Here is a 27,858-nt window from a genome sequence, read left to right as displayed (position 1 = left end):
AGAGGCAGGAAAACAAGGGAAAAAGAACTTGGGAGAATCTGGGGGCAGAAGGGTGGAAACATGGAAGGAGGCACACGATTAGGATTAGTATTCAGGACAAAGCTGGGATTCAGGGATGACTGTCTCTCAGGCCGGGGTTTGTGAAAAGAAACTGGGGCAGAAACTACTGTCTGGGCACCAGTGAGTCGGGCTGGGGTGTGGGGACGGGGAAGGGGGTTGCGGGACTCCAGCGTCCGGGCGGGGCTCATCTAGCTGTACGGGGGACATGACCAAGAGTGGGCGGGGCCGGACATGGAGCGGGCGGGGCCTCTCGCGGGGGCGGGGCCACACGGAGGGCTCAGATGGGCGGGACCAACCTGTGGTGGGCGTGGCCGACGTGGGCGGGCCGTCGACTCGTGGGTTCAGGGGGTCGGAGCGCGCTTCCAGGTGTCCCCGGCAGAGGGCGCGGGCAGCTGCGCAGCCCGCGGAGTCCCGAGGCCGGAAGCCGCGCGGCGCCGCCCCGCTCGCCCCAGCCGTCGCCATGAAGGCCGTGGTGCAGCGCGTCACCCGGGCAAGCGTCACAGGTCAGTCGGGCGGGGCTGGGCCGGGCTGGTCGCCCCCGGGCCGCCGCCGGCCACGCGCGAGCCCGGCCCCCGCCGCCCCGAGTCCCCGCCGTCCCGGGGCGCCGTCCACGGGCTGCAGGGTCTACGCTTAGTGTCGCGGTGACCGCGCCTCGTCGTCTTCTGCAGCGTTTCCTTTAGTCCGGAGCGCAGGTGGCCTCCCGCATCCCCCGAGCGTCCCCCGAGCATCCCCCGGCCCGCCCTTCCACGCGGTGTTAAACAGACGACGCGTGGGAGCGTTTCCGGGGCACACACCCCTTCCCCAGCCTTCTGCCCCGCGTCTCCCTTTCTTGCCGGTTTTCTCCGTGTCCCGGTTCACCTGGAGCTTGACTCCCCTAAGGTGCCCGCTCGTGACAGGTGCTCGTAGGGGTGGGTTCTGACCGTGTCTGCCCACGTGACCCGGGTGGGAACCCAGGAGATCCAGGATGAGATGTTTCTCTTTTCCACCAGTTTCATGTGAACCGAGCCACGCAACCATCAGTCATGGCTTGAACACTGCGGTCTAGTTTGAACATCAGGGGTCCAGATGATTAATAGGTAGAAGGAAGTCCTTTTAAAAGCTCAAGCCAAGATAAGCAGAAATAGAGACACAGAGGTAGAGAACAAACGAATGGACACCAAGGGGGAAGGGGTGGGTGGGATGGATTGGGAGATGGGGATTGACATATATACACCTACACTATTGATACTATGTATAAAATAGATAACTAATGAGAGCCTACTGTACAGCACAGGGAACTCTACTCAGTGCTCTGTGGTGACCTAAATGGGAAGGAAATCTAAAAAAGAGGGGATATATATACACATATAGCTGATTCACTTTGCTGTACAGCAGAAACTAACACAACATTGTAAAGCAACTATACTCCAATTTAAAAAAAACCTCGAGTGAAGATAGTATAGATGTTAAAATTTTTTTGAATGATTAACTTTACATTGTCTTCTAGTCTTTCCTATTTTTATTGGCAGAATTCTAATATTGTTTCAGTTCAAGTAGTTCTAGATATCCTTTCCTTCAAGCCTATACCAAATGTGTGTTTCTATGTCCAGGAGAGTATAAATCTAAGAACGAAACAACAAAATCCCCTAAAGAAACAATCAAACTCAGTAAAACCATATATTTAGATCCGAGATTCTACTTTTCAGTCCTGGCTAATGATTTCTAAGCTGTTCTGATAAGTGATTTTGGATATCGTCCTGGAGTAATAGGGAATAGTATAGCTCTGGGATTTATGAAATTTTAAAACAAAGTGGGCTTTTTTTTTTTTTAGTATTTTAGTTAATATGTAACTTCACTAAAACTGGGAAAATTCATAGATGAAAAGATTTTCTTGCTTTTTTTGAGAAGAATCTTGCAGCCTGCCCTATGTGGTCATGATGGCCAGTGAACAGACTTTGGAGAATGTAAGTTTTGATCAGAATGGAGAACTCTCCATTGTGCTGATCTGGAATATCAAAAACACATTTCTGTGAGATTAGCTGAATAGTTTGAATGATCTTACTTTACTATTTAAGTTGTATGCTTTTAGTTAAAAACAACAAATTAACTGTCTGAAGGTGTTAATAAGATGGAATTCTCCCACGGTGCTGGAGGAAACTTTGAGTTAGCCTTGCCTTCTACTTGCATTGTAATGGGGAGAGGTTTTCTGATTCCTTTAGAATGTGACTGACAGGCTTCACTTCCATGTGGCCTTTCTCGAATGGCATTTTATTTCAAAGGTTCTAAAATGTCACTTCCAGTTTTATAGGTGGGACAGTATTAAGAGTCACGTATTACGTGGCAGGCTCACTTGATGAGCTCGGTCAGGCACATTTGATGCCTTAGCATGGTTATTGTGATAATCTAATTTTAAAAGCTTTATGACAGAACACTTCAAACATATTCATGTGGTTACACACATGGAATAGTACAATAACCCCCATGTCCATCACTCAGCTTTATAAGCCGAAATCTGAATAGAATCATAGAATGTTGGGAAGAGATTGGTTGGGTTTGAATGCGTTGATTTGTGAGCTGGTGAATTCTTCTCAAAGAGGAAGTCTTGGGTGATGCCACTATACGTGGCGTCAAATAAACATTGACCAAACAGCTCAGGTCTCTTCTAGCCCTGTGACCTTTTGTCTAAAATGGTGATTCTCAAGTTTTTCCCCTTGGAAATCCATTTGTCTATAATAAAACATCCCTTTAACCTCCTAATTCTTCTGCCTGAAGGAGGGACAAAACTTCTCCAAAATAAGAGAGCGAATTGTGTCATCTCAAGGCTTTGGTGCATAATTCATTTCTTATTAGGATAATACCACATTATAAAAATATTGAAACTGTTCAGATAGTGATTTGAATCACTTCAAATAGTGATTCTATTTTTGAGAATCTATTCTAAGAAGATAATCCTAATTATAGAAGAAGCTTTAGAGGGGTGAACAGGTGGAGCACAGAGGATCCTTAGGGCAGTGAAACTACTCTGTACGATACTGTCATGGTGGATACGTGTCATTACATTTGTCCAAACCGATAGAATGTCCAACACCAAGAGTGAGCCCTCATGTAAACTGTGGACTTGGAGTGATAATGAGGTGTCAGTGTAAGTTCATCATTTGGAACAAATGTACCATCTGGAGGGGGACGTTGATAGTGGGGAGACTGCATGTGGGGCTGAGGGTATATGGGAAATCTCTGTGCCCTCTGTTCAGTTTTGCTGTGAACCTAAAACTACTCTATACATGAAAGTATATTTAAAAAACCCCAAAACTTTAGTGTATAAAGATTTTCACCACAGTGTTACTTATTGAAGTGAAAAATTTTAAAACAAGCCATTTATCCAGCCAAACAGGATGGTTAGTCCATCCATGGATGGAATGCAAATGTTCCACTGGATGGGCTGCAACTATTAAAAGATGCTTAGGAAAAGCTCATAATGTGGAAAAATCATTGTGAGATGTTAAAAAAGATGAGACACAAAAATTTATACACAATATTACTATGGTAGTTGAGAACAAATATGAAGTAAAATCTGTGAATAGAGGAAATATCAGAAGGGAATCAGTAACATACTGAAGTGCTTGTCTTCGGTTGTTCTTTTTGCTTTCCTGTTTCTTTTATTTTTTGAAGTTTTTCTATACTGCATGTGCATTACTTTTAATGGTGGACATAGTTCAACCATCATTCTTTTTTAAGTTTTTAAAATATACCCTGGGGAAAATTTTTAAAATATCTTGATATTGTAAGAAAATAATATTGACTTACTTAAAGAACAAATAAAGCCACAGTTTTCTAAAGCACTGCAAACAGGCAAGCAACCCCAGTTGTTTACTGCTTATGTCAGGATAGCTGATTTCTGTTTCAGATTTTGAGTCAGTGGCTCAAAGGATAGTAAATCACCCATAGTCCATTATAAAAAAAGCAGCACAGAAGAAAATACTAAAATATTTGTGTTTTCTTAATCATAAAACTAAGAGAAGTTAAGCTTTAATAAGAATTATTTCAGGGACTTCCCTGGTGGTCTAGGGATAAGACTCCGTGGTCCCAATGCAGGGGGCTTGGGTTCGATCCATGGTCAGGGAACTAGATCCCGCATGGCACAACTAAGATCCTGCGTGCCGCAGCTAAGACCGGCTCAGCCAAAATAAATAAATCAGTAAATGTTCTTTAAAAAAGAGTTATTTCAGGAACAAACTGATGCTCGTGCTCGCCTAGTGTCTGTCAGATGGTCCCTTGTCAGACACCTGCAGGGAGAGGGTTTCTCACTCTTCCCTTAGCTTGCAGGATGTGGCAACATGGAACAGTCTGTGATGCCTTGTTGGGTGTATTTGTAAATATTATTATGTAGCAGAAGCAAATAACAAGAAAGTGGCAGAGTTGACCTTTCTCCTGATTGGAACATTAGGTCAGTATACGATAAAATAACCAAACATCAATAATCAATGAGCTTTGGCAAAAAGTTGGCCAAAAAAATTGAAAATTATGAAGATCAACATTTGAAATATGGATTTAGTTTCACCACCATAATGATGTGTCTTGACCTAAGTACTGTGCCAGCACTGAGATACTGTCTAGTGGTAGTAGAGTGTACATTTGACGCTAAATATCTATGCAAATGTTTGGAATAGGAATCTGTGTTCAAAGAATTTTTTTTATGCCTGGGGTGCATCACTCAAAATGATTTGGAGGGCTTCCCTGGTGGCGCAGTGGTTGAGAGTCTGCCTGCCGATGCAGGGGACACGGGTTCGTGCCCCGGTCCGGGAAGATCCCACATGCCACGGAGCGGCTGGGCCCGTGAGCCATGGCCGCTGAGCCTGCGCGTCCGGAGCCTGTGCTCCACAACAGGAGAGGCCACAACACTGAGAGGCCCGCGTACCGCAAAAAAACAAAAACAAAAACAAACAAACAAAAGATTTGGAGGTCATTGGCTTAGAATACAACCTTAGTAATAAACTGGGAAATAATAGAAGTTTGCTGACTTGAAGTTTAACTTTTATTTCTTTAAAAGTTTATTCATTTATTTTTAATTAATTAATTAATTAATATTTTATTTTTGGCTGTGCTGGGTCTTCGTTGCTGTGTGCGGGCTTTCTCTAGTTGCAGCAAGCGGGAGCTACTCTTCGTTGTGGTGCACAGGCTTCTCATTGCGGTGGCTTCTCTTGTTGCCGAGCATGGGCTCTAGGCGTGCAGGCTCAGTAGCTGTGGCTCACGGGCTCTAGAGCACAGGTTCAGTAGTCGTGGCGCACAGGCTTAGTTGCTCCGTGGCACGTAGGATCTTCCCGGACTAGGGCTCAAACCCGTGTACCCTGCGTTGGCAGGCGGATTCTTAACCACTGTGCCACCAGGGAAGCCCCTGGAAGCTTAACTTTTAAACTGTGTTTTTTATGTATGATATATTTATCTTTTCTGCAGTGAGTAGAGAAATCATTTCTTTATTTTTATGACATAAATGTTTTCCATTGTGCATTGTGTATTATGTTTTCAGGTTTGCTGATTTCCAAGAAGAGCAGGCATCTCCTTTTTGAGAATTACCATAGCTGAACTGGATTCTCTGGGGAGAAAAACTTTTGTTACAGACGGGCAAACTCATAGAAAGTTTCAGGGGTCTCAACCAAGGTAGCACAGATGAAAACGTGGCCTGAAAATCCCGCATAATGGTTGTTCACTTCACAACTCATTCATTCCAAATGTAAAGTCAGAGTGGACAAAGTATGATTATCATACTGCATCGACGTAACCCCTTTCACGTTTCAGTACCTACTGACTTTGGCAAAGAAGTTACGAGAAGTATGTGTGATGTTCAAACTTTCCTGTGGATGCTCAGATGTGCTTCACGGCACCGGTTTGGTTTTCCCTTTTGTTTCATTTCTCTTTTGTCTCTTTTCCCTTTTGTTTCCTTTCCAGTTGGTGGAGAACAGATAAGTGCCATTGGACGGGGCATCTGTGTGTTGCTGGGTATTTCCCTGGAAGATACGCAGAAGGAATTGGAGCACATGTAAGAGGCGGGTTTCCACGTCACTGCCTTTCTAGTGGGACATGTGCTGGTCATCTGGCTGGCTGGCTAGCTATTTAAATAAATTATACATATATATATATATATATATATATATGGAACTTCCATAGTATTTTGCTCCTATAAAGTGAGCCTCTGTCAGTTTTACCCATGTCCCTTTTGATGCAGTGTGGTTATTTCTGTGTCACAGATGGGGAGAGCGAGGAAGAGCTGTCACCCAGTAAGTCAGCGACAGGGCAGGACCACAACTTAGCCTCTGTCCCTATTTGCTGCTGCAGCCTTGAACCATTCCCTTGGTGTGAAAACCAAGCCTCTTTTCATAGGAATGTTTTATGTTTTCAGTTTGAGCAGTATGATCTGGGCACTGTTTACACATGTTAAGAATGCCCAGTTGTTCACCGTTCACAATAGGATCTGGAGCTCAGAGGGGTTACATTACCTGCCGAAGGTCAGGCACACGTCCTTAGCAAAAACCCTGACTCCAGGTTAGAACCTAGGCCGCCTGGCCTGGAAGCCAGTGCTCTTTTTACTAAGGTGGGAGGTTTGTCATTGCTCTTGACCCTTAGTACAGGCAGCCTCCCCTCCTCATGTTCACTCTCCCCCGCACCACTTCGCACATGTACTTCAGATGCTTGGATCCATTTTCTCTGCCCCTGGTGCCCAGAGCCTACATGTGACGGTTGCCCAGTTGTCCCTTTTGTATTAGGTTGAAAACCAGACTTGGAACCAAGCTCCTGCTGAGGTGTTGATGACTAGTTCAATAACACTCACGGATGTTGGTATTTTAAAAGCTGTCCCCTGGATTCGCAAAGAGGGAGCGAAGTGGTGTAGTGGTTAAAAGCCGGGGGGCTGGTCTGAATCTCTCCGTGGCGCTGACAAAATGGAGAGCTAGTGCCTAACTCGGTTAAGAGCAATGACTCCGCATAAGGCAGACCCGCTGTGGAGAAGGGGTGATGAATAGCGCCCACCGCACGGGGTTCCCATGTAAGGTGTCGGCGAATGAGTATTTGTTCAGGCTTTGAACATGTCTTCAACATCATCCAGAAAGGTGGCTTCAAATGGTGGAATTGCACCTTTCACGGAGGTAGTTCTTTGTCATTTGTCTCAAGTTTGACCTTATAAATGTTACCTGGTCCTCCTCCTTGCCAGGGTGGCCGTCCTTTGTCATCCATGTGTATAGGGAAAGCCCCGCTGGGGCATAAGGAGCATGTGGCATAGTTGTCAAGGTGTCTTTCCCCAGATCGTTTTGCATATCTGCAATGACCATGAGTTTTCTCCAGGGTATTTGCTGAATTGTTCATTTTGAGAAGTTCCGAGAAAAGGTATAAAAGCGGGGCATCATTTATTCCAGTGTAAAGATGGAATTCTGTAAAAAATCAGAATTGAGCCCATGTTTTGACACATCCGGTTCCCACCGGAAGCTGCTGTGACTTGGAGGGGCTGACAAAAAAAAAAAAGCAAATCGCCAATCAACGCTAAGAGGTAGGACTATTATTACCCCATTACAGATGCAGAAACTGAGGCACAGAGTAGAAAGTAACTTGCCTGTGGTCACCCCTGCTGTAAGTGATGGAGCCAGCACAGTGTCCCTAGTCAGCAGAGTGCTTGTGACATTTGGGGGTGTGGGTGTGTCTGGGGGGCTTATGATTCTTCAGGTAGCGCTCACCCCTGTTTTCCCCCAGGGTCCGGAAGATCTTAAACCTGCGTGTGTTTGAGGATGAAGGTGGGAAACACTGGTCGAAGAGCGTGATGGACAAACAGTACGAGGTGCTGTGCATCAGCCAGTTCACCCTGCAGTGCGTCCTCAAGGGGAACAAGCCCGATTTCCACCTGGCGATGCCCTCAGAGCAGGCGGAGGGCTTCTACAACGGCTTCCTGGAGCAGCTACGCAAGGCATACCGGCCGGAGCTTGTCAAAGGTAGGCGGGAGCCCAGCGCCCAGGAGGGCGTCCCCTGGACACTTCCTGGCAGGGGAAAGGCAATCTGCAGATGCAACATTTCCTTTTCCAGAAAGTTCACTGTTTACGCTTATTACTTTCTTAAAACAGCATAAGGGCCGCTGCCGCCGCCGCTCTTGTGCGTGTCCTCTGAATGCCCCAGTACTGTTTACCCTTCTTTATTCTTCTGTCCACATTTGGAATGTTTAGCAACCCAGCAGTGCGCTTGATATAGTGGTGGTTCATTTCGGTTGCTTATCCTGCCCAACAGAGAAATACACCTTCCAGACGCCAGTGGGAGCCATGTGTCATTTTAAATTTCTAGGAGCCATATTAAAAAAAAAGAAAAAGAAACAAGTGAAATTAATTTTAAAACTGTAATTCATTTAGCCCAGGATATCCACAATATTCTGATTTCACCCTGTCGTCAATGTAAAGAGTTATTAATGAGGTAACTCACGTTCCTTCTTCTTACTGAGGCCTTTCATTCTCACAGTGCATCTCGATTCAGACCAGCCACATGTCCAGCGCCTGGTGGCCGTGTGTGGCCCTCGGCTGTCATTTGGACAGTGTAGGCTTAACGGCTTGTCGTGGGGACTGCCAGCCTAGCCTGACTTATCAAGATTAAGCCTAGAAAACGCCTGAGAAGCGTGGGCCTGGTTTGTGGGAGGATTATGGATCGGAACTTATGAATCTTCTCAAGAGGGGGTGTTTCTAGTCTGTTTTCATGTTCCTAGTGTGCTTTTCCTTCAGAGTTACTGGGAAGCGTATTGAGCCTCCTTTGGTGACGCACCTCAGGGTGTGAACTTGCTCAGCAGGATGTCTGCTTCCGAGTCTGACTGCAGCTGCTCCTGCTGCTGTCGGACTCTCGTAGCTGTTTAGTAGTTGTTAATAGTTGACTCTGTAGTGTTTCCTACACTTTAACTTTCTCTCAGTGGGTTTGACAAACCCAGGTCCCTTTGTTATCGGGCCTGTTTTCAACCGTAAGTAATAAAAGTCACGACATGACTTTGGAGCTCTGTAGCAGAGCCCCACATCTCTGAGGGTCGTCAGCTCCTCAGGTGGCTCTGTGTTCTGAGGAGTGATGTTCCAGCCCCCAATGGTATTTCCTTTCGTTTTTATTCTCCTCTTACTTGTGTCAGGTGTCCATTTGCCAGCAGGACAAATGGATTCTATGTGATCAGGACCCTCCCGCCTTAAATCAAATCCTGCTCTTTACTTGGGTCCTGGTAGAGCAGAATATATTCGCTTCTTCTGGGAGCATCGAAGTTTAGAACTCCATTGACACGTCCGATCGTGGATGTCCACTGGGGTCCTCTGTCCGTCGTGGCTTCGCTGCAAACAAGGTTCTTCCCAGAATTAGCCATTAAGTTAAGTGCTTTGAATAATAATTTTTCTTGGTTGAGACAAGGATTAATGCTGCCAGCATTGCCTTCTCTGCTTGATGTTTATAGAATCATCCCATTTCTGAGTAATCTCAGACATATTTGGGGATGCACTGAAGTCCTTTGAAGGATGAGCAGAAGGAATATCATGAAAGGCTTCCCTGGTGGTGCAGTGGTTAAGAATCCACCTGCCAGTGCAGGGGACACGGATTCGAGCCCAGGTCCGGGAAGATCCCACATGCCGCAGAGCAACTAAGCCCATGTGCCACAACTGCTGAGCCTGTGCTCTAGAGCCCACGTGCCGCAACTACTGAAGCCTGCATGCCTAGAGCCCGTGCTCTGCAACAAGAGAAGCCACCGCAACGAGAAGCCCGCACACCGCAATGGAGAGTAGCCCCCGCTCGCCGCAACTAGAGAAAGCCTGCGCGCAGCAACGAAGACCCAACACAGCCAAAAATAAATCAATTTATGTATAAAAAAAGGAATATCATGAAAGCACAGGTGAGGGCCCTTTCCATGGGAGAACAGTGATGGTCATGAAGGAATGCTTGAGTGAAAACAAAACCACTTTCGTCTAAAGCCTTAAAGAGGAGCGTTTTATTATTCAGTGCTTTGTGTTCCTAAAAACACCTTTTACGTTTTGAAAAAAATCTGTATTCCATCCAGGTAATTATATGAAGTACCTGAAGCAATGTACTGCAAACAGTACAATTTTATAATGGATCAGAATTTAAGCTCATGGGATATGATACCTCTGGTCATTTTGATGAAAAATCAACATGAATTATGCCACGGGTTTTCATCAGAATTTATTTTCTGCTCCTTTGGGCTTTCAGAGGCACTGCAGTGATTTCCCAGGGCCTCACGCACTCTTCACCTTTTATCTCCTTTATGGTCTCCAGTGGAACCAAGTGCAGGGAGCGTGTTTTACGTGCTTGCAGTCTTTTGGTAAATTTTGAGATTCTGGCTTCCAGCTCCGGTACGGAAAGGCCTCTGTGACCTGGAGGGAAGATGGAACACAAACTGCTAAATACGTTTTCTTTCTTTTAGGATTTTCAGGACCTCTTTAGTGACTTTAAGACTTAAAGGAGTTTAATTCGAAAATTAAAACATTTAACCCTAACCCTAAAAAATTTAAAAAACTTTCCAGTTTTATTGAGGTATAATTGACCTCTAACACTCCATTAGTTTTAGTTGTACAACATGGTGATTTGATATACACATATATTGTGAAATGATCACCACGATAAGTTAACAGCCATCACCTCACATGGGTTGACAGTTAAGGTAAGGATGCTGTACCTCACATCCCCAGAACTTAGTCATCTTCTAACTGGAAGTTTGTACCTTTCGTACCTGCGCCCTCCAACTTCGGCAACGAGCCTCTTCTCTGTATTTATGGGTTTGTTTTTTTAGGTTTTGTAATATAAGTAAGATCAGACGGTGTCTTTCTTTGTCTAACTTTTTTCACTCAGTGTAAAGCCCTCACGGTCCATCCGTGTCGTCACGAATGGCAGGATCTCCTCCTTTTGTGGCTGACTGGTATCCCACTGTGTGGCTAGACCACATCTTCTTTATCCTTTCATCACCAGTGGACATTTAGGTTGCTTCCATGTCTTGGCTGTTAGTTTAATTAGACATTAATTTTCACTCCCTTCCTCTTTAATGACTGAAACTTTATTTCAAATGTGTATTTAATTTGCTTCTCTTACTTGTTGTTAAGGGCTGGATGGAGGGTGTAAACTCTTCCTATTTCCCCTGCTGAAAGATTCAGACTTTTCTTTTTATCCTGAGTTATTTCAAGTCTTTGGACAGTGACAACAGTGAAAGGATTTTCTTTCCCCTTATACCTGTATCTTCTTTATTATTATTATTATTTTTGTGGTACACGGGCCTCTCACTGTTGTGGCCTTGCCCGTTGCAGAGCACAGGCTCCGGACGCGCAGGCTTAGCGGCACGGCTCACGGGCCTAGCCGCTCCACGGCATGTGGGATCTTCCCGGACCAGGGCACGAACCTGTGTCCCCTGCATCGGCAGGCGGACTCTCAACCACTGTGCCACCAGGGAAGCCCACCCCTAGCTATTCTTAATTGTTATTTTTCTATATGCATTTTAAAATCAGCTTGTCTAGTTCCAGAAAATAATCTGTTATTTTTATTTGATTTGCATTAAATTTATAAATTCATAATTCCTTTGTTTCATGATAATAATTACTCTTAGCATATTTCCTTACCTCCCTTAACTGTTTTTTGGGACAAACTGCAGCCCTGGCAGGACGCCAGCCCTCAGCCTACCCTGGGCCCGTGCAGCTGAATGTGGCTGGAGACAACGTCCACATCACCTGGCCTCACGGTCATGACCTTGACCTGCAAGGTGGCTCAGCAATTGTGATACATCGGCCTGTTCATTCACTCGACTGTTCTCTCTCCTGAAAGCTCCATCCTCACCTTAGCTATTGACCTTACTTCCCATTTTCCTGAGAAAACGGAAGCACTCAGAAGAGAATTTCCAGAATTCCGTCTGCTCCACCTGCTGGCATCTGCACCAGGAAACAGCCTGCCTTCCTTCGAGGTAGCTGACCCCATGCTCTCACCTGTGCAGGGACTGAGCAGGGACGTTCTTCTGCCCCCTCTTCTGTCTCTGAGTCAGTTTTGCTCCCCCATGCCCAGACCATCCCCACCAGCTTGCAGATCTGCTGTTGGTCCTCCCATCATGGAGACAGCCTGTCAGCCCCACCTCCAGCTCCTGCCCCAGTTCTCTGCTTCACTTGACTGCGTGGTCTGTGGAGGGCTGTCTGCCCCCATCCCACTCCAGTCCGCCTTTGCCCCTCTCACTGCTGTAGCTGCTCTTGGCAAGGCACCATGCCCTCCACTTGGCCAGGTTAGTTCTCATCCTCAGCTCAGCGGCCCATCAGCAGGTTTAGTCCTGTTGCTTCCTCCCTCCTCTGTGGGACAGTAGTCCTTCACTGGGCGTTTAGGACTCCGCACTCTCCTGCTTTTCCTCCTGCTTCACCGATTGCCCCTTCTCAGTTCTTGGTTACTTCTTCCTACTTCCTCGGCTTTGTAACATTAGAGGGCTCTGGCCTTTGAACTTTTCTCATTTACACTGGGCCCTTGGGCATCTTGTCCAATGGCTTTTAAAAGCCATCTAGGGAATTCTCTGGTGTTCCAGGACTCCACACTTCCATTGCAGGGGGCACAGGTTCGATCTCTGGTCAGGGAACTAGGATCCTTCAAGCCGCATAAAAAATAAAATAAAATAAAAAAAAAAAATAAAATAAAATAAAATAAAATAAAAAAATTAAATTCTTAAAAGCCATCCATGTGCTGGTGACTCCTGAATTTCTCTTCCAGCCTGGACCTCCCCAGCCTTTTTGTTGCTTTTCGTTTTGCCACGCTGCACGGCTTGAGGGGGTCTTGGTTCCTAGGCTGGGGATTGGGCCTGAGCTCCTATACTGGGAGCACTGAGTCCAAACCTCTGGACTAACAGAGAACCTCAGACCCCAGAGAATCTTAATCGGTGTGAGCTCTCTCAGAGGTCCTCATCTCGGCACCAAGACCTGGCTCTGCCCAACTGACTGCAAACACCACTGCTGGGTGCCTCAGGCCAAACAACCAACAACACAGGAACACAGCCCCACCCATCAAAAAAAATGAGATGACAAAAAATATGTTACAGATGAAGGAGCAAGGTAAAAACCTACAAGATCAAATAAATGAAGAGGAAATAGGCAATCTACCTGAAAAATCAGAGTAAGGATAGTAAACAAGATCCAAAATCTCGGAAATAGAATGGGGGCATGGATCGAGAAAATACAAGAAATGTTTAACAGGGACCTAGAAGAACTAAAGAACAAACAAATAGTGATGAACAACACAATAACTGAAATGAAAAATACACTAGAAGGAATCAATAGCAGAATAACTGAGGCAGAAGGACGAATAAGTAAGCTGGAAGATAGAATGGTGGAAATAACTACTGAGGAGCAGAATAAAGAAGAAGAATGAAAAGAAATGAGGACAGTCTCAGAGACCTCTGGGACAACATTAAACGCACCAACATTCAGATTATAGGGGTCCCAGAAGGAAAAGAGAAAGAGAAAGGATCTGAGAAAATATTTGAAGAGATTACATTCAGAAACCTAACATGGGACAGGAAATAGTCACCCACAAGTCCAGGAAGCTCAGAGAGGCCCATATGGATAACCCCAAGGAGAAACATGCCGAGACACATATTAATCAAACTAACAAAAATTAAATTCCAAGAAAAAATATTAAAAGCAACAAAGGAGACAAGCCTCTTAGATAGCCTCATCCACCAGAGGGCAGACAGCAGAAGCAAGAAGAACTACAATCCTGCAGCCTGTGGAGAAAAAACCACATTCACAGAAAGATAGACAAAACGAAAAGGCAGAGGACTATGTAGCAGATGAAGGAACAAGATAAAACCCCAGAAAAACAACTAAATGAAGTGGAGATAGGCAACCTTCCAGAAAAAGAATTCAGAATAATGAGAGTGAAGATGATCCAGGACCTTGGGAAAAGAATGGAGGCAAAGATCGAGAAGATGCAAGAAATGTTTAACAAAGACCTAGAAGAATTAAAAACAAACAGAGATGAACAATGCAATAACTGAAATGAAAACTACACTAGAAGGAATCCATAGCAGAATAACTGAGGCAGAAGAACGGATAAGTGACCTGGAAGACAGAATGATGGAACTCACTGCTGGGGAACAGAATAAAGAAAAAAGAATGAAAAGGAATGAAGACAGCCTAAGAGACCTCCAGGACAACATTAAATGCAACAACATTCGCATTATAGGGGTCCCAGAAGGAGAAGAGAGAGAGAAAGGATGCAAGAAAATATTTGAAGAGATTATAGTCGAAAACTTCCCTAACACGGGAAAGGAAATAGCCACCCAAGTCCAGGAAGCGCAGCGAGTCCCATACAGGATAAAGCCAAGGAGAAACATGCCGAGACACATAGTAATCAAATTGGCAAAAATTAAAGACAAAGAAAACTTATTGAAAGCAGCAAGGGAAAAACGACAAATAACATACAAGGGAACTTCCATAAGGTTAACAGCTGATTTCTCAGCACAAACTCTACAAGCCCGAAGGGAGTGGCATGATACACTGAAAGTGATGAAAGGGAAGAACCTACAACCAAGATTACTCTACCTGGCAAGGATCTCATTCAGATTCTATGGAGAAATCAAAAGCTTTACAGACAAGCAAAAGCTAAGAGAATTCAGCACCACCAAACCAGCTCTACAACAAATGCTAAAGGAACTTCTCTAAGTGGGAAACACAAGAGAAGAAAAGGACCTACAAAAACAAACCCAAAACAATTAAGAAAATGCTCATAGGAACATACATATCGATAATTAACTTAAACATGAATAGATTAAATGCTCCAACCAAAAGACACAGGCTTGCTGAGTGGATACAAAAACAAGACCCATATATATGCTGTCTACAAGAGACCCACTTCAGACCTAGGGACACATACAGACTGAAAGTGAGGGGATGGAAAAAGATATTCCATGCAAATGGAAATCAAAAGAAAGCTGGAGTAGCATACTCATATCAGACAAAATAGACTTTAAAATAAAGAATGTTACAAGAGACAAGGAGGGACACTACATAATGATCAAGGGATCAATCCAAGAGGAAGATATAACAATTATAAATATATATGCACCCAACACAGGAGCACCTCAATACATAAGGCAAGTGCTAACAGCTATAAAAGAGGAAATCGACAGTAACACAATAATAGTGGGGGACTTTAACACCTCACTTACACCAATGGACAGATCATCCAAAATGAAAATAAATAAGGAAACAGAAGCTTTAAATGACACAATAGACCAGGTGGATTTAATTGATATTTATAGGACATTCCATCCAAAAACAGCAGATTACACTTTCTTGTCAAGTGCTCACGGAACATTCTCCAGCATAGGTCACATCCTGGGTCACAAATCAAGCCTCAGTAAATTTAAGAAAACTGAAATCATATCAAGCATCTTTTCTGACCACAACGCTATGAGATTAGAAATGAATTACAGGGAAAAAACCGTAAAAAACACAAACACATGGAGGCTAAACAATACGTTACTGAATAACCAAGAGATCACTGAAGGAATCAAAGAGGAAATCAAAAAATACCTAGAGACAAATGACAATGAAAACACAATGATCCAAAACCTATGGGATGTAACAAAAGCAGTTCTAAGAGGGAAGTTTATAGATATACAAGCCTACCTCAAGAAACAAGAAAAATCTCAAACAATCTAACCTTACTCCTAAAGGAACTAGACAAAGAAGAACAAACAAAACCCAAGGTTAGCAGAAGGAAAAATCATAAAGATCAGAGCAGAAATAAATGAAATAGAAACAAAGAAAACAATAGCAAAGATCAATAAAACTAAAAGCTGGTTCTTTGAGAAGATAAACAAAATTGATAAACCATTAGCCAGACTCATCAAGAAAAAGAGAGAGAGGACTCAATAAAATTAGAAATGAAAAAGGAGAAGTTAAAACAGACACCGTAGAAATACAAAGCATCCTAAGAGACTACTACAAGCAACTGTATGCCACTAAAATGGACAACCTGGAAGAAATGGACAAATTCTTGGAAAGGTATAACCTTCCAAGACTGAACCAGGAATAAATAGAAAATATGAACAGACCACAAGTAATGAAATTGAAACTGATTAAAAATCTTCCAACAAACAAAAGTCCAGGACCAGATGGCTTCACAGATGAATTCTATCAAACATTTAGAGAAGAGCTAACACCCATCCTTCTCAAACTCTTCCAAGAAATTGCAGAGGAAGGAACTCCCCCAAACTCATTCTATGAGGCCACCATCACCCTGATACCAAAACCAGACAAAGATACTACAAAAAAAGAAAGCTACAGACCAATATCACTGATGAATATAGACGCAAAAATCCACAACAAAATACTAGCAAACAGAATCCAACAACACATTAAAAGGATCATACACCATGATGAAGTGGGATTTAACCCAGGGATGCAAGGATTCTTCAATATACGCAAATCAATCAATGTGATACACCATACCAACAAACTGAAGAATATCATCTCAATAGATGCAGAAAAAGCTGTTGACAAAATTCAACACCCATTTATGATAAAAACTCTCCAGAAAGTGGGCATAGAGGGAACCTACCTCAACATAATAAAGGCCGTATATGACAAACCCACAGCAGACATCATTCTCAATGGTGAAAAACTGAAAGCATTTCCTCTAAGATCAGGAACAGGACAAGGTTGTCCACTCCTACCACTGTTATTCAACATAGTTTTGGAGGTCCTAGCCACGGCAATCAGAGAAGAAAAAGAAATAAAAGGAATACAAATTGGAAAAGAAGAAATAAAACCGTCACTGTTTGCAGATGACACGATAGTATACATAGAGAAAAAATGCCACCAGAAAACTACTAGACCTAATCAGTGAATTTGGTAAAGTTTCAGGGTACAAAATTAATGCACAGAAATCTCTTGCATTCCTATACACTAATGATGAAAAATCTGAAAGAGAAATTAAGGAAACACTCCCAATTACCATTGCAACAAAAAGAATAAAATACCTAGGATAAACCTACCTAGGGAGACAAAAGACCTGTATGCAGAAAACTATAAGACACTGATGAAAGAAATTAAAGATGATACCAACAGATGGAGAGATATACCATGTTCTTGGATTGGAAGAATCAATATTGTGAAAATGACTATACTACCCAAAGCAATCTAACAAATTCAATGCAATCCCTATCAAATTACCAGTGGCAGTTTTTACGGAACTAGAACAAAAAATCTTAAAATTTGTATGGAGACAGAAAAGATCCTGAATAGCCAAAGCGGTCTTGAGGGGAAAAAACGGAGCTGGAGGAATCAGACTCCCTGACTTCAGATTATACTACAAAGCTACAGTAATCAAGACAAAATGGTACTGGCACAAAAACAGAAACATAGATCAATGGAACAAGATAGAAATCCCAGAGATAAACCCATGCACCTATGGTCAACTAATCTATGACAAAGGAGGCAAGGATATAGAATGGAGAAAAGACAGTCTCTTCAATAAGTGGTGCTGGGAAAACTGGACAGCTACATGTAAAAGAATGAAATTAGAACACTCTGTAACACCATACACAAAAATAAACTCAAAATGGATTCGAGACCTAAATGTTAAGACCGGACACTATAAAACTCTTAGAGGAAAACATAGGAAGAACACTCTTTGACATAAATCACAGCAAGATCTTTTTTGATCCGTCTCCTAGAGTAATGGAAATAAAAACAAAAATAAATAAGTGGGACCTAATGAAACTTAAAAGCTTTTGCACAGCAAAGGAAACCATAAACGACGAAAAGACAACCCTCAGAATGGGAGAAAATATTTGCAAATGAAGCAACTGACAAAGGATTCATCTTCAAAATATACAAACAGCTTGGGCAGCTCAATATCAAAAAAACAACCAAATTGAAAAATGGGCGGAAGACCTAAATAGACATTTCTTCAAAGAAGACATACCAATGGCCAAGAGGCACATGAAAAGATGCTCATCATCACTAATTATTAGAGAAATGCAGATCAAAACTGTAATGAGGTATCACCTCACACCAGTCAGAATGGGTGTCATCAGAAAATCTACAAACAATAATTTCTGGAGAGGGTGTGGAGAAAAGGGAACCCTCCTACACTTTTGGTGGGAATGTAAATTGATACAGCTGCTATGGAGAACAGTATGGAGGTTCATTACAAAACTAAAAATAGAACTACCATATGACCCAGCAGTCCCAATACTGGGCATATACCCTGAGAAAACCATAATTCAAAAAGACACATGTACCCCAGTGTTCTTTGCAGCACTATTTACAATAGCCAGGACATGGAAGCAACCTAAATGTCCATCAACAGAGGAATGGATAAAGAAGATGTGGTGGTACATGTAATTGAGTTGGCCAAAAAGTTCATTCAGGTTTTTCTGTAAGATGTTATCAAGCCTGAACGAACTTTTTGGCCAACCCAGTACAATGGAGTATTAGCCATAAAAAGGAACGAAATTGGGTCATTTGTAGAGATGTGGATAGACCTAGAGACTCATACAGAGTGAAGTTAGTCAGAAAGAGAAAAACAAATATATTAACACATATATGTGGAATCTAGAAAAATGGTACAGATGAACCTATTTGTAGGGCAGGAATAGAGACGCAGACATAGAGAACAGAGATGTGGACACAGGGGGAAGGGGAGGGTGGGACGAATTGGGAGATTAGGTTTGACGTAAACACACTACCATGTGTAAAATAGCTAGTGGGAGCCTGCTGCATAGCACAGGGAACTCAGCTCGGTGCTCTGTGATGACCTAGATGGGTGGGATTGGGGGTGGGGGGGGTGGGAGGGAGGTCCAAGAGGGAGGGGATATATGTATACATATAGCTGATTCACTTCATTGTACAGCAGAAACTAACGCAACATTGTAAAGCAATTATACTCCAATTTAAAACAATAGTGTATTTCCTCCAGCTTCTGTTGATAATATTTGACACGGCCACAGTGCACTTAATAAGACCAGGAAATTAACTTTGCTGAAGCGCTGTTGAATGAACTACAGACCTTGTTTGAATTCTGCCAGTGTTCCCACTGGCGTTGTTTTCCTGGTCCCAGGATCCAGTCCAGAACCCACGTTGCACTTGGTTGTTGCGTCTCTTCCTTAGTCTCTTCCAGGGGGTGACGGTTCCTGGGTCCTTCCTTGTCCTTTGTGGCCACTTTTGAAGGGTGGCTTGTTTGGTCGGTTTGTCTGTCCGTGTCCCGCAGCATGTGTTTGCCTGAAGTCTTCTCGACGTTAGGTTCAGGTTGTACGTTTTGGCAGGAACACCACGGAGGTGGTCTTGTACATTAGATCCTGGGTACCTGCTGTCGATCAGTCTGCTTATTTGGCAGATTTCTCTCTGGTCAAGTTATTCTTTTCCTCTTTGTGTAAATATCCTGTGTGGAGATACTGTGAGACTGTGCCAATATCCTGATATCCAACACACCCCGCCCACTGATTTTATCTTCATCCCTGGTCTTTGCTGCAGCAGTTATCACTGAGGTGTTTGCCCAGTCGGTCCATCTTTTTAAGTGTCAGCTGTGCTGCCTGGGAGGCGGGGAAGGTCATCAGGGTGCCTTCGTTACCCGACTGAAAAAAGCAGGTCACCACATAGTCTTTCTCCAGTTCAAAGGAGCGAGCTTCCCTTGCTAGCCAAGTGTTTCAGTTTTAAAGGAAGGGGAGTTGATTTTTTTCCAGTGTCTTTTTCTCTAAGTTTTAACCTGGTGAATGCCCTTCCTAATCAGGAGCTGTGCCGACTCACCCTTCACTGGTCACTGCACCGTGTTCCTCTGGTGTGTGTGCCTGTGAGAAACTGCCCACACGTCCCTGTACAGTTTTTTGCCTCTGTATTCAAAGGCGAAAGTGGGCTATGCTTTTTTTTTTTTTGTATATCCAGTTTTTATATTAGGGTAATACTAGCCTTGCAGGATAAATTGGAAGGCTTTTCATCGTTTTCCGTTGGTCTGGACCAACTTAATCAACAGGAAGTATCTGTTATTTTGTTTGTTTGTTTTTTTCCGGTACGCGGGCCTCTCACTGTTGTGGCCTCTCCCGTTGCGGAGCACAGGCTCCGGACGTGCAGGCTCAGTGGCCATGGCTTATGGGCCCAGCCGCTCCGCGACATGCGGGATCTTCCCGGACCAGGGCACGAACCCGTGTCCCCCGCATCGGCAGGCGGACTCTCAACCACTGCGCCACCAGGGAAGCCCCGGAAGTATCTGTTTTAATAGATCTTGTCGGACCAGCCCTTTGGGTGGCCTTCCTTGGTCACGGCCCTGGTCAGGATTCCCAGGACCCTTGAGCCCCTGTAGGCAGTTTGCCTGTGTCTCCTATCCGTCTGGAGTTTCAAATGCATCAGGAGGAAGCGTACAGATTTTTTTGCGGGGTGATTTAGAATGATCTCTGCATCTAGAATCATACCCTTTTCTCATTGTGGTTTGTTAGATGTATTTTCCCCCTTTGCTCTCTTATCAGAGTTTTTAATATTTTTTCAGAAAACTAGCTCTTAATTTATCAAGTCTGGTTATATTTTTTTGTTTGATATTTTATTATTTTCCCTTAATCTTCACTTTCGAAATTCTGCGTACCTTTTGTGTGTGTCGTTTATTTGGCTTCTTTTCCTGGGTCCGTATTTCACGTACTTTCAGTCTTCTTTCCTAACAGGCGCATTTAAGGCCCCAAACTTCACTTTTGCTTGGCTCCTCTTTCCCCCATCAGCAGCTCCCGCGGGCCTGACCTTTGACATGCACACAGAATCCAGCAGCTACACACGGCGTCTGCGGCCCCCGGCCCGGCCGCCGCCTCTCCTCCCACCCAAATTGTCGCGACAGCTCCCTAGTGGGTCTTCCGCCTCCACAGCCGCCCGAGTGAGTCACTTCCCCACGGATGCTGATCCTCAGGTTAGAACAAGCTTTCAGGCTTGGGAAACGTTTTGGGATTCCCTCTGTCTTCTCAACAACAGATACAAGAACCATTACATATATAGGTGTCCATGGGGGTGGGGGGCTTGCTGGCCACTTGAGCCCTGGGGCTCTAGCCCAGGAGGTGGCGGGAGCTGATGGCAGGTGGTCCGGAGCAGAGGCTCCCTCTGGACGAGGGTCAGAGTTTACAGGCTCAGTCCTTTGAATCCATCTTTAAACACTGAGGCTGTTCCTGCTGTGTGTCTTTTGTCCCCAGAGCCCCTGAATTGGGTCAGAACCTTGCTGTGAAGCCCCTCCAGGGCCACTCTGCTCCCAAGGTGAAAGACTTCTTCCCTAGTCTGTGTCCTAAACCGTGTCCAGCCTTGGCCCGGCCCAGCACACGAGAGGTTCTGCAGTGAGGTGAAGTGACGGTATTAATATATTCCAATAATAAATACATGAGAAACTCAGAATAAAAAGCCAACGACATGGAGAGGACCTGAGCTTAACTATAAACCCTCGCCCATTATCACAGTCCCAGGGAAAAGTTACAGATCAAGTTTAAGTTCTGTGTCATATTCAAGTCTAAAGGAGTTAAAGTCTGAAATCAGACCCCGTGGCCGGATGAGCTCAGAAGCTGCCCTCCCTGGTTTCTCACTCAGCTGCTCTCGGTGGAGGGGAGTCTGCCTGGTGGAATAGGTTCTTTCAGAGCCCTGGCCTGGCTCTGTCACACACAGGTCCACTTGGGCCCTTCAGGGCCTCAGACACTGCATCGTTCTCTCGCGCCTCAGTGAGGAGACCGGGCAGCCTTGGACACAGGTATCCCAGGCAGCAGGACGCCGAGGACACCGGCAGAGCCCGGGGAAGTCTGAGCAAAGCTGGTGGTCAGGGATGACCTTGCCTTGAGCCTCCCTGTCGTGCAGGTTGGGTGACTTCAGAGCTTCAGCTAGGACGAGAATTTAACCTCCCAGCAAGGGGTTAATTTTGGTCCTAGGCATTTACCATCTTAATGTCCGTTTGCACAGAAGCTGCCCCTGTTCTTAGGTCTGCGGTTTGGAATTGGGGACGCCCCATTGGGGACAGGTGCCCTCACTTTCCTGTGAGGGGGCACTTTCCATCCTGGGCCACAGGGCCTGTCGCCCAGTGTCTCTTACTATGGAGTCCTGGTCCCCGGATGCCTGCTGCCTAGAGCGGGTGTCTCCCTCCAAGTCCTGAACCACCGTAGAGCCAAGCAGAGACCGGCAGTTGGGAGGGACTTGGGCCCAGGGAGAAGCCTCAAGATTCCGGTCAGGGTTGCTGTTCTGCGGCCTCTGTGACCCTGAATGTGGCATGGAGTCAGGTGGTGGTTCTGACGTGCCCACCTGGGCCTGGCCCTCATGCTCTGAGAAATCCAAAGGGCCTGGAATGCACCTTGTTTCTGACAACTGAGTATTTCCCCAGCCAAGGTACTTAGGAGATGCCGTTCCTTGAGCCCTGGTCTCTGCTCTCCAGGCCCCCTCGAGCTAGATCCTTACCCCAGTGGTGGTTCCCCCCTGGGCTGGGCTGAGCTCTCTGGGGAGCCGGGGGCCAGGAAGCAATCGGACTCTGTAGAACGGACAGAGCTGCCCTAGCGCCATGCGTCCCCCAGGGCCACACTCCCACGGGGACCAAACTCCTCCAGCCCCATGGCCCTAGCCTCACCACCTGCTTATTTTGAGCCCCCGATTCCACCCGTTTGCTTGATTTCTTGGTCCCCAGCCTGTCACTCGATGTTGGGGTCCCCATCAGTAACCCCTCTCCCCTGCGTGCCCAGGCTCAGAACAGGTTGAAAGGAGAACAGAGAGGAAGCCTGGGCGGTGAGGATGCATCCTGACGGCAGAGGGAGCCGCCTTTGGTGGAGAGCTTAGATGGGCGGGCCTGAGGCTCAGTGTCTGGTGCGGGTGTCCAGGACCGTCTGCGGAGGTGGGCCGAGCCCCAGCTGGGTCCCAGCTGCGCAGGGCCGGCCCTGGAGAACAGAGGACACTTGTGTGCAGGGTCTTCTGCTCTTCCCAGTTTTCTTCAAAAGCATCTTCTTCAGTTTCGTTTTCTGCTATTCCCCCCCCGCCCCCCACCTTTTGTTCATATACTCCCCCCCCCCCCCCCCCGCCCCTTGGCCCATATACCACATGGACAGTGGTAGGAATGATAGCAGTGATAGGGACCAGGTTTCCTGCATGCTGACTGCTGGGCTCTGGGCCTGGTGCCCTGCCTGTACTAACTCACGTGCACCCTCCTTGTGGTTACCGGCCTGCTGTCATCCTGCAACAGACTGGGGCACAGAGAGGCAGGGCAGGGCTTCTCGTTGGGTGGTGGCAGGCAGTCAGCCTTTGCAGGTAAATGGGGCGCTCTGGTTTGGGGCTGGTAGAGCCCTTGGACCCTGCAGGGTTGGCCCCAGTGGGGAGTCTTCCTGCTGGAAACATGTGGGACTTATATTTAAGAGTGACTTGGTTATGTCATCACTGGAGCCTAGATGTAGTTTTGTAGATATGTTTCTGTCTTTTAAGATTATTTAAAACAATGTTTTTATTTTCCCTGGCCAATGTAATTTTTCTTGGGGGCTTTCCTCTTTGATGTGGACTGGAAAAGAATGTTACCATTTTAAGATCTCTCAAAACATGTCTTTGGATTTGTTGTCCGTACAAATGGAAATTCAGATAATAGTTCTGTTCTTAACTGAAGAAAAACAGGAAAAGAAAATAAATTTCTTGCTACTTGGAATGATAAACACGGTGAAGCATATGCCGTATATCCTGACAACAGAAATTCAAGGTCGGAAATAATTCCTTTCCTCCTGAGTCTGCCTTCAGCTTCCCTGAGGAGTGCAGGAGCTGAAATTTGCTCCTAATTGTAGCCTGCAATTAAACACATGATTTCATCCCAGCTGATGTCTTTTTAGCTCTTCTGACATGCATAACACGAAAGCCCTGTAGATTTGAGCGGCCACTTTAATCTGATGGGAGGTCACAGGAAGTCACCGTTATCTGAGCACGACTGGCTGCCCAGTGGGAACTAGATTCATCTTGCCTCTAAAAAGGGCACACAGCTCGTCTTCTCTCGGTTTCCAGGGCTACTGTCTGTGCCTGTTCTGCTGAGACCCTCTGTGAGGTCAAGGGTCATCGGAGCAAGTGCCAGCAGGTGGGGTGGAGTCGAGCTGGTGGGAGTCCCTTGCTGCTGCAGCGGGTCTGGTATCCAGAGCCCCGGAGCCGAGCTGCTCTGAGGAGGGAGCTGGAGGGGCTCCTGGTTCAGGCCCGTCTGGGCTGCTCTTCTCCTCGGCCTGTCCCCCAGAGATTGGCCTGTCCTCCGGAGGTCGGCCTGTCTCCTTGGAGGTCGGCCTGTCTGCCCAGGGGTCAGCCATCTCCCCAGAGGCCAGCCTGTCTCCCCAGGGGTCAGCCTGTCACCCAGGGGTCGGCCTCTCTCCCCAGGGGTCGGCCTGTCCCCCAGGGGTTGGCCTGTCTCCCCAGAGGTCGGCTCTCTCCCCGGAGGTGAGCCTGTCCCCCAGAAGTCGTCCACCCCATGAAGCGAGGGCTCCCTGCCCAGGGGAGCGTGGGGAGCACCAGAATGAAACAGGTTTCCCTCCTCCAGGTCCTGAGAGCCCATCCTTGCTGCGGTGCATGGTGACCCCCAGGGCCGGCATGCAGGCGTGGTCCCCGAGTGTGATGCCGAGAGCAGACCCTGATCCTGCACAGGCACGTGCTGGCCGCGGCCCTGAGCGCTTCTGTGCTCGGCCTCCTTGAACTTTCACCATGACCCAGGGCTTCTCATTGGTCTCCCTGTGGTGCAGGTGGGATGCCGAGGCCTCGGAGCTGGTTGGGGGCTGGGTCCAAGTCTTGTTGCCCTTCACATCCTGAAGCTGGTGGAGCCTCCTCCAGGGAGCCCCTCTGATTCCCTCCTCATCCCCTAAGGGGGGGGGATTCTGACCTCCGGGGTTGGGATTCCTCAGGGTTGAATGGTGCCGCATCATCACCACCCTGCACCCACCTGTCGCCTGTGAGACCCTGGGCCATGAGTGCCGGGCTGTCCGCGCCCCTGAGCTGAGCAGGGTCTTCTGGTCTCCAGCAGTGAGCCTGGCGCTTCATTGCTGTGAGTTAATCGTCAGCGGGGCATGGATCTCGCCCTCTCTCTACTCCTTCATGGTGGGAGGTAGCAGAAGGGCTCACACTGTCTTTATGCTGTGGACCCGGCACCTTCTCCCTGTTGGGTTGATCAGGAGCGGTGTGCAGTCACTCGAGCAGGTGTCGGCATGTGGCATCGGCTGCATTTGGACCCAGTGCACATCAGAAGTTCTCGGGTGGATGGAGGCAGCGTTCGGATGATTGCGCGGCCAGCTCTCAGGGCGTGTGCTGGGCTTTCTTTACAGACGTCGCTTGTGAAGAACGTCGTTCAGCATTCGGGGGTTGACTAGATACTGTTTGATTGATTGGATACAGTTGGCGTGGGTTTGGGTTAGAAGGTTCGGAATAGGACACGGAGAGGCGCTCATTTCTGGGGCGGTCCGTGGCCACTTTGAGGATGCACCCCGGGAAGCAGGATGGCTCTGCAGCCTCGCTGGGGTGTCCCCTCTGTTCTCTGGCCTGTGGGACCTTCTGTAGGTTGACCTGCCTTTTGGCCTCACGGTGAGGGACCCCCCTCCGCGTCTTACACAGAGGGGCCCGCCGGCCGCTCACAGGGCAGTGTAGGAGGTTGTTCTGGGGGAACCTCCTAAGCTCTTTGCCTACTGTGTTTGATTTGTTTAAAAACGTTTGTTAGGAAACCTGCAGAGAACAGACACCGGGGGCTCACTGGCCAGGCAGTCTCGTGCTTCACGTGTCTCTCAACTGCCCTGCCCCCCCGCCCGTGTGGAGGTCGCCATCGCCCTGCCTTTGCTGTTCGTCTTCCTGCCGTGTTTCTTCATGCATCTCTCTCCACAAGTGATAGAATTTGTTTTGGTGTTTGAACATACCATCTAAATGGTGTTGCACTGATGTGTCCTCGCCACTGTTTAAAGATCACATTGTGGGTTTGAGATTTGCTGCGTTGACAGGTGTGGCCGCCGAATGGTATTCTGTGGGAGAATTCAGGCAGAGATTCTGCATTGGTTCCCCTCCAGGACAGTCACACTGGGTCCACTTTCTCTCTTATAAACATGGCCAGAGTGAACACCCTTGGCTGTCTCCTTTTGGATAAGAGATTCTAGAGCAGACGCCCCAAAGTGGAATTCCAGGCTTGTAGGGTTTGTTCAGCTTGAACTTGACCTCCACAGTGGTTGTACACTTTACCTTCTCAGTGTCTCACAGGCCTGTTAACCCACGTGTTCCCTGACCCTGCCCTCTTGCCAGGTCTGCAGAGCCTGCGGAGGCCCTCTGCCGTGTGGTTTTGTGTTTTCCTTACTCGGGGGCGCAGAGGGGGGAGTTGGGCGGTCCTGCTCCCGGGTTTCTGATTACACTGATCGAGGTTAGCTTTAATCTGAGGTCTCCAACTCTTGTGACCGTTGGAATTGCTCTTACAGACGGCAAGTTCGGTGCCTACATGCAAGTTCACATTCAGAACGATGGGCCTGTGACCATTGAACTGGAATCTCCGGCTCCTGGTGCTGCTACCTCCGACCCAAAGCAGGTAAGCCCAGAGTCAAGGGTCGGGTCTGTCTCCTGGGAGCCGGTAACATCTTTTGACCTTGATTTATTTCCTGGAGCACTTCTGAGTCTGAGGTGGAGAAACCGCCTCGTCGTAGTAACCTAGAGTTTATTCGCTACATCCCTTCCCGAGAACGCACCTGTCGCCCCGCGTCTCCGTGCTGCGGCCTTGCCTCCACCTGACTCCATTCCAGAGCCCAGTCCTCCTCCAGGCTGGTCCTGGGTGAGGTGCCTGGGCGTCCACAGGCCGCTGGGTGGCAGCAGAGGAGCGGCACGGCTCCCCTCGGCCGGACCCGGTTCCCGAGTGTGGAATGGTTGCGAGGAGTGGGTTTATCCCAGGTGTGGGTAGATGTGCCACCTGAGGGTCTTTGTAAATCTTTATTTTTCTAAAGCAACGTCTGACCTGGATTTGCTGCCAACTCTGTAAGCTTTCAGAAAAAATTTAATTAAACTAGAGAAAGGAAATCTGTGCTAGTCCTTGTGAGCTGTGTGCTTCTCATAGGTGCTTAGCACTTCTGAAGGCTTTAATTAATGCAGCTGCTCTGTGGCCTTTGAGAGGCAGGAGGGCAGGAGGAGTGAGAGCTGGGGGCGGGCAGCCCTGTTCTCCCCCTGCCCCCGCCTTCTGGGACACCGAAGTGGAAGGATGCAGGGGTGGTGGGGAGTATTATGTAAACGTAAAGCTCTGTGACCTGTTCAAAGTCATCATTTCCAAGGGGAACAGACCTTTTCTTTTATGTTACTGATCCTTTGGATTGATAGAGAAGCAGGAACACATCTGGCGCAGTAGTGCTGGGCTTGAAAGGTGATAATTGAGGTTCCTGGAATTACTGATAACATGAAAGAAAATCACAAGTGAAAAGTCCACATGAAAAATTAAACTTTTTATTTTGATGTAACTTGAGACTTACAGGCAAGTTGAAAAGAGTCAGAGTTTCCATACGCCCTTTACCCGGTATCCCCTAAATTTCCCGTTTTATGTAATCAGTCTGCTCATCAAAATGTTGACATTAATATTGATACAATACTGTTGGCGACGCTACAACCTTACTTAAGTTTCACTAGTTTTCTCTAGCGTCCTTCATCTGTTTCAGGATAATCTGGGATCCCATGTGGTGTTTACGGCCTTTCCCGGTCCTCGTGGCTTTGGTCTGCTGCTTCTGTAGAATGTTCCTCGGTTTCCTTCCCTGTGGTTACACTGAGGTTGTGCATTTGACAGGTTCATCTTTACCTTGTTTCGCAGGATACCGGCCTCTCCCGGTTTCCTCTTGCCCCTGGCTGTTCTCCC

General features: G+C 46.7%; 1 protein-coding gene across 1 annotated transcript in view; it reads left to right on the top strand.

Moving 5' to 3' along the window:
• Window positions 1–408: 408 nt before the first annotated feature.
• DTD1 (D-aminoacyl-tRNA deacylase 1) overlaps window positions 409–27,858 on the top strand; it is a 103,784-nt gene continuing 76,334 nt past the window's right edge. Inside the window, exons 1-4 of the mRNA XM_004270411.3 lie at window positions 409–563; window positions 5,983–6,073; window positions 7,774–8,009; window positions 26,450–26,556. Coding sequence (XP_004270459.1) covers window positions 521–563; window positions 5,983–6,073; window positions 7,774–8,009; window positions 26,450–26,556 — 477 coding nt within the window. The 5' untranslated portion in view covers window positions 409–520. The remainder of the gene's footprint in view (window positions 564–5,982; window positions 6,074–7,773; window positions 8,010–26,449; window positions 26,557–27,858) is intronic.

This window comes from Orcinus orca, chromosome 16, assembly GCF_937001465.1.
Source record: "Orcinus orca chromosome 16, mOrcOrc1.1, whole genome shotgun sequence".
In the NCBI taxonomy this organism is placed as follows: domain Eukaryota; kingdom Metazoa; phylum Chordata; class Mammalia; order Artiodactyla; family Delphinidae; genus Orcinus; species Orcinus orca.
The sequence above is the reverse complement of the archived record's forward strand: the minus strand, read 5'-3'. Positions and strand labels throughout refer to the sequence as shown.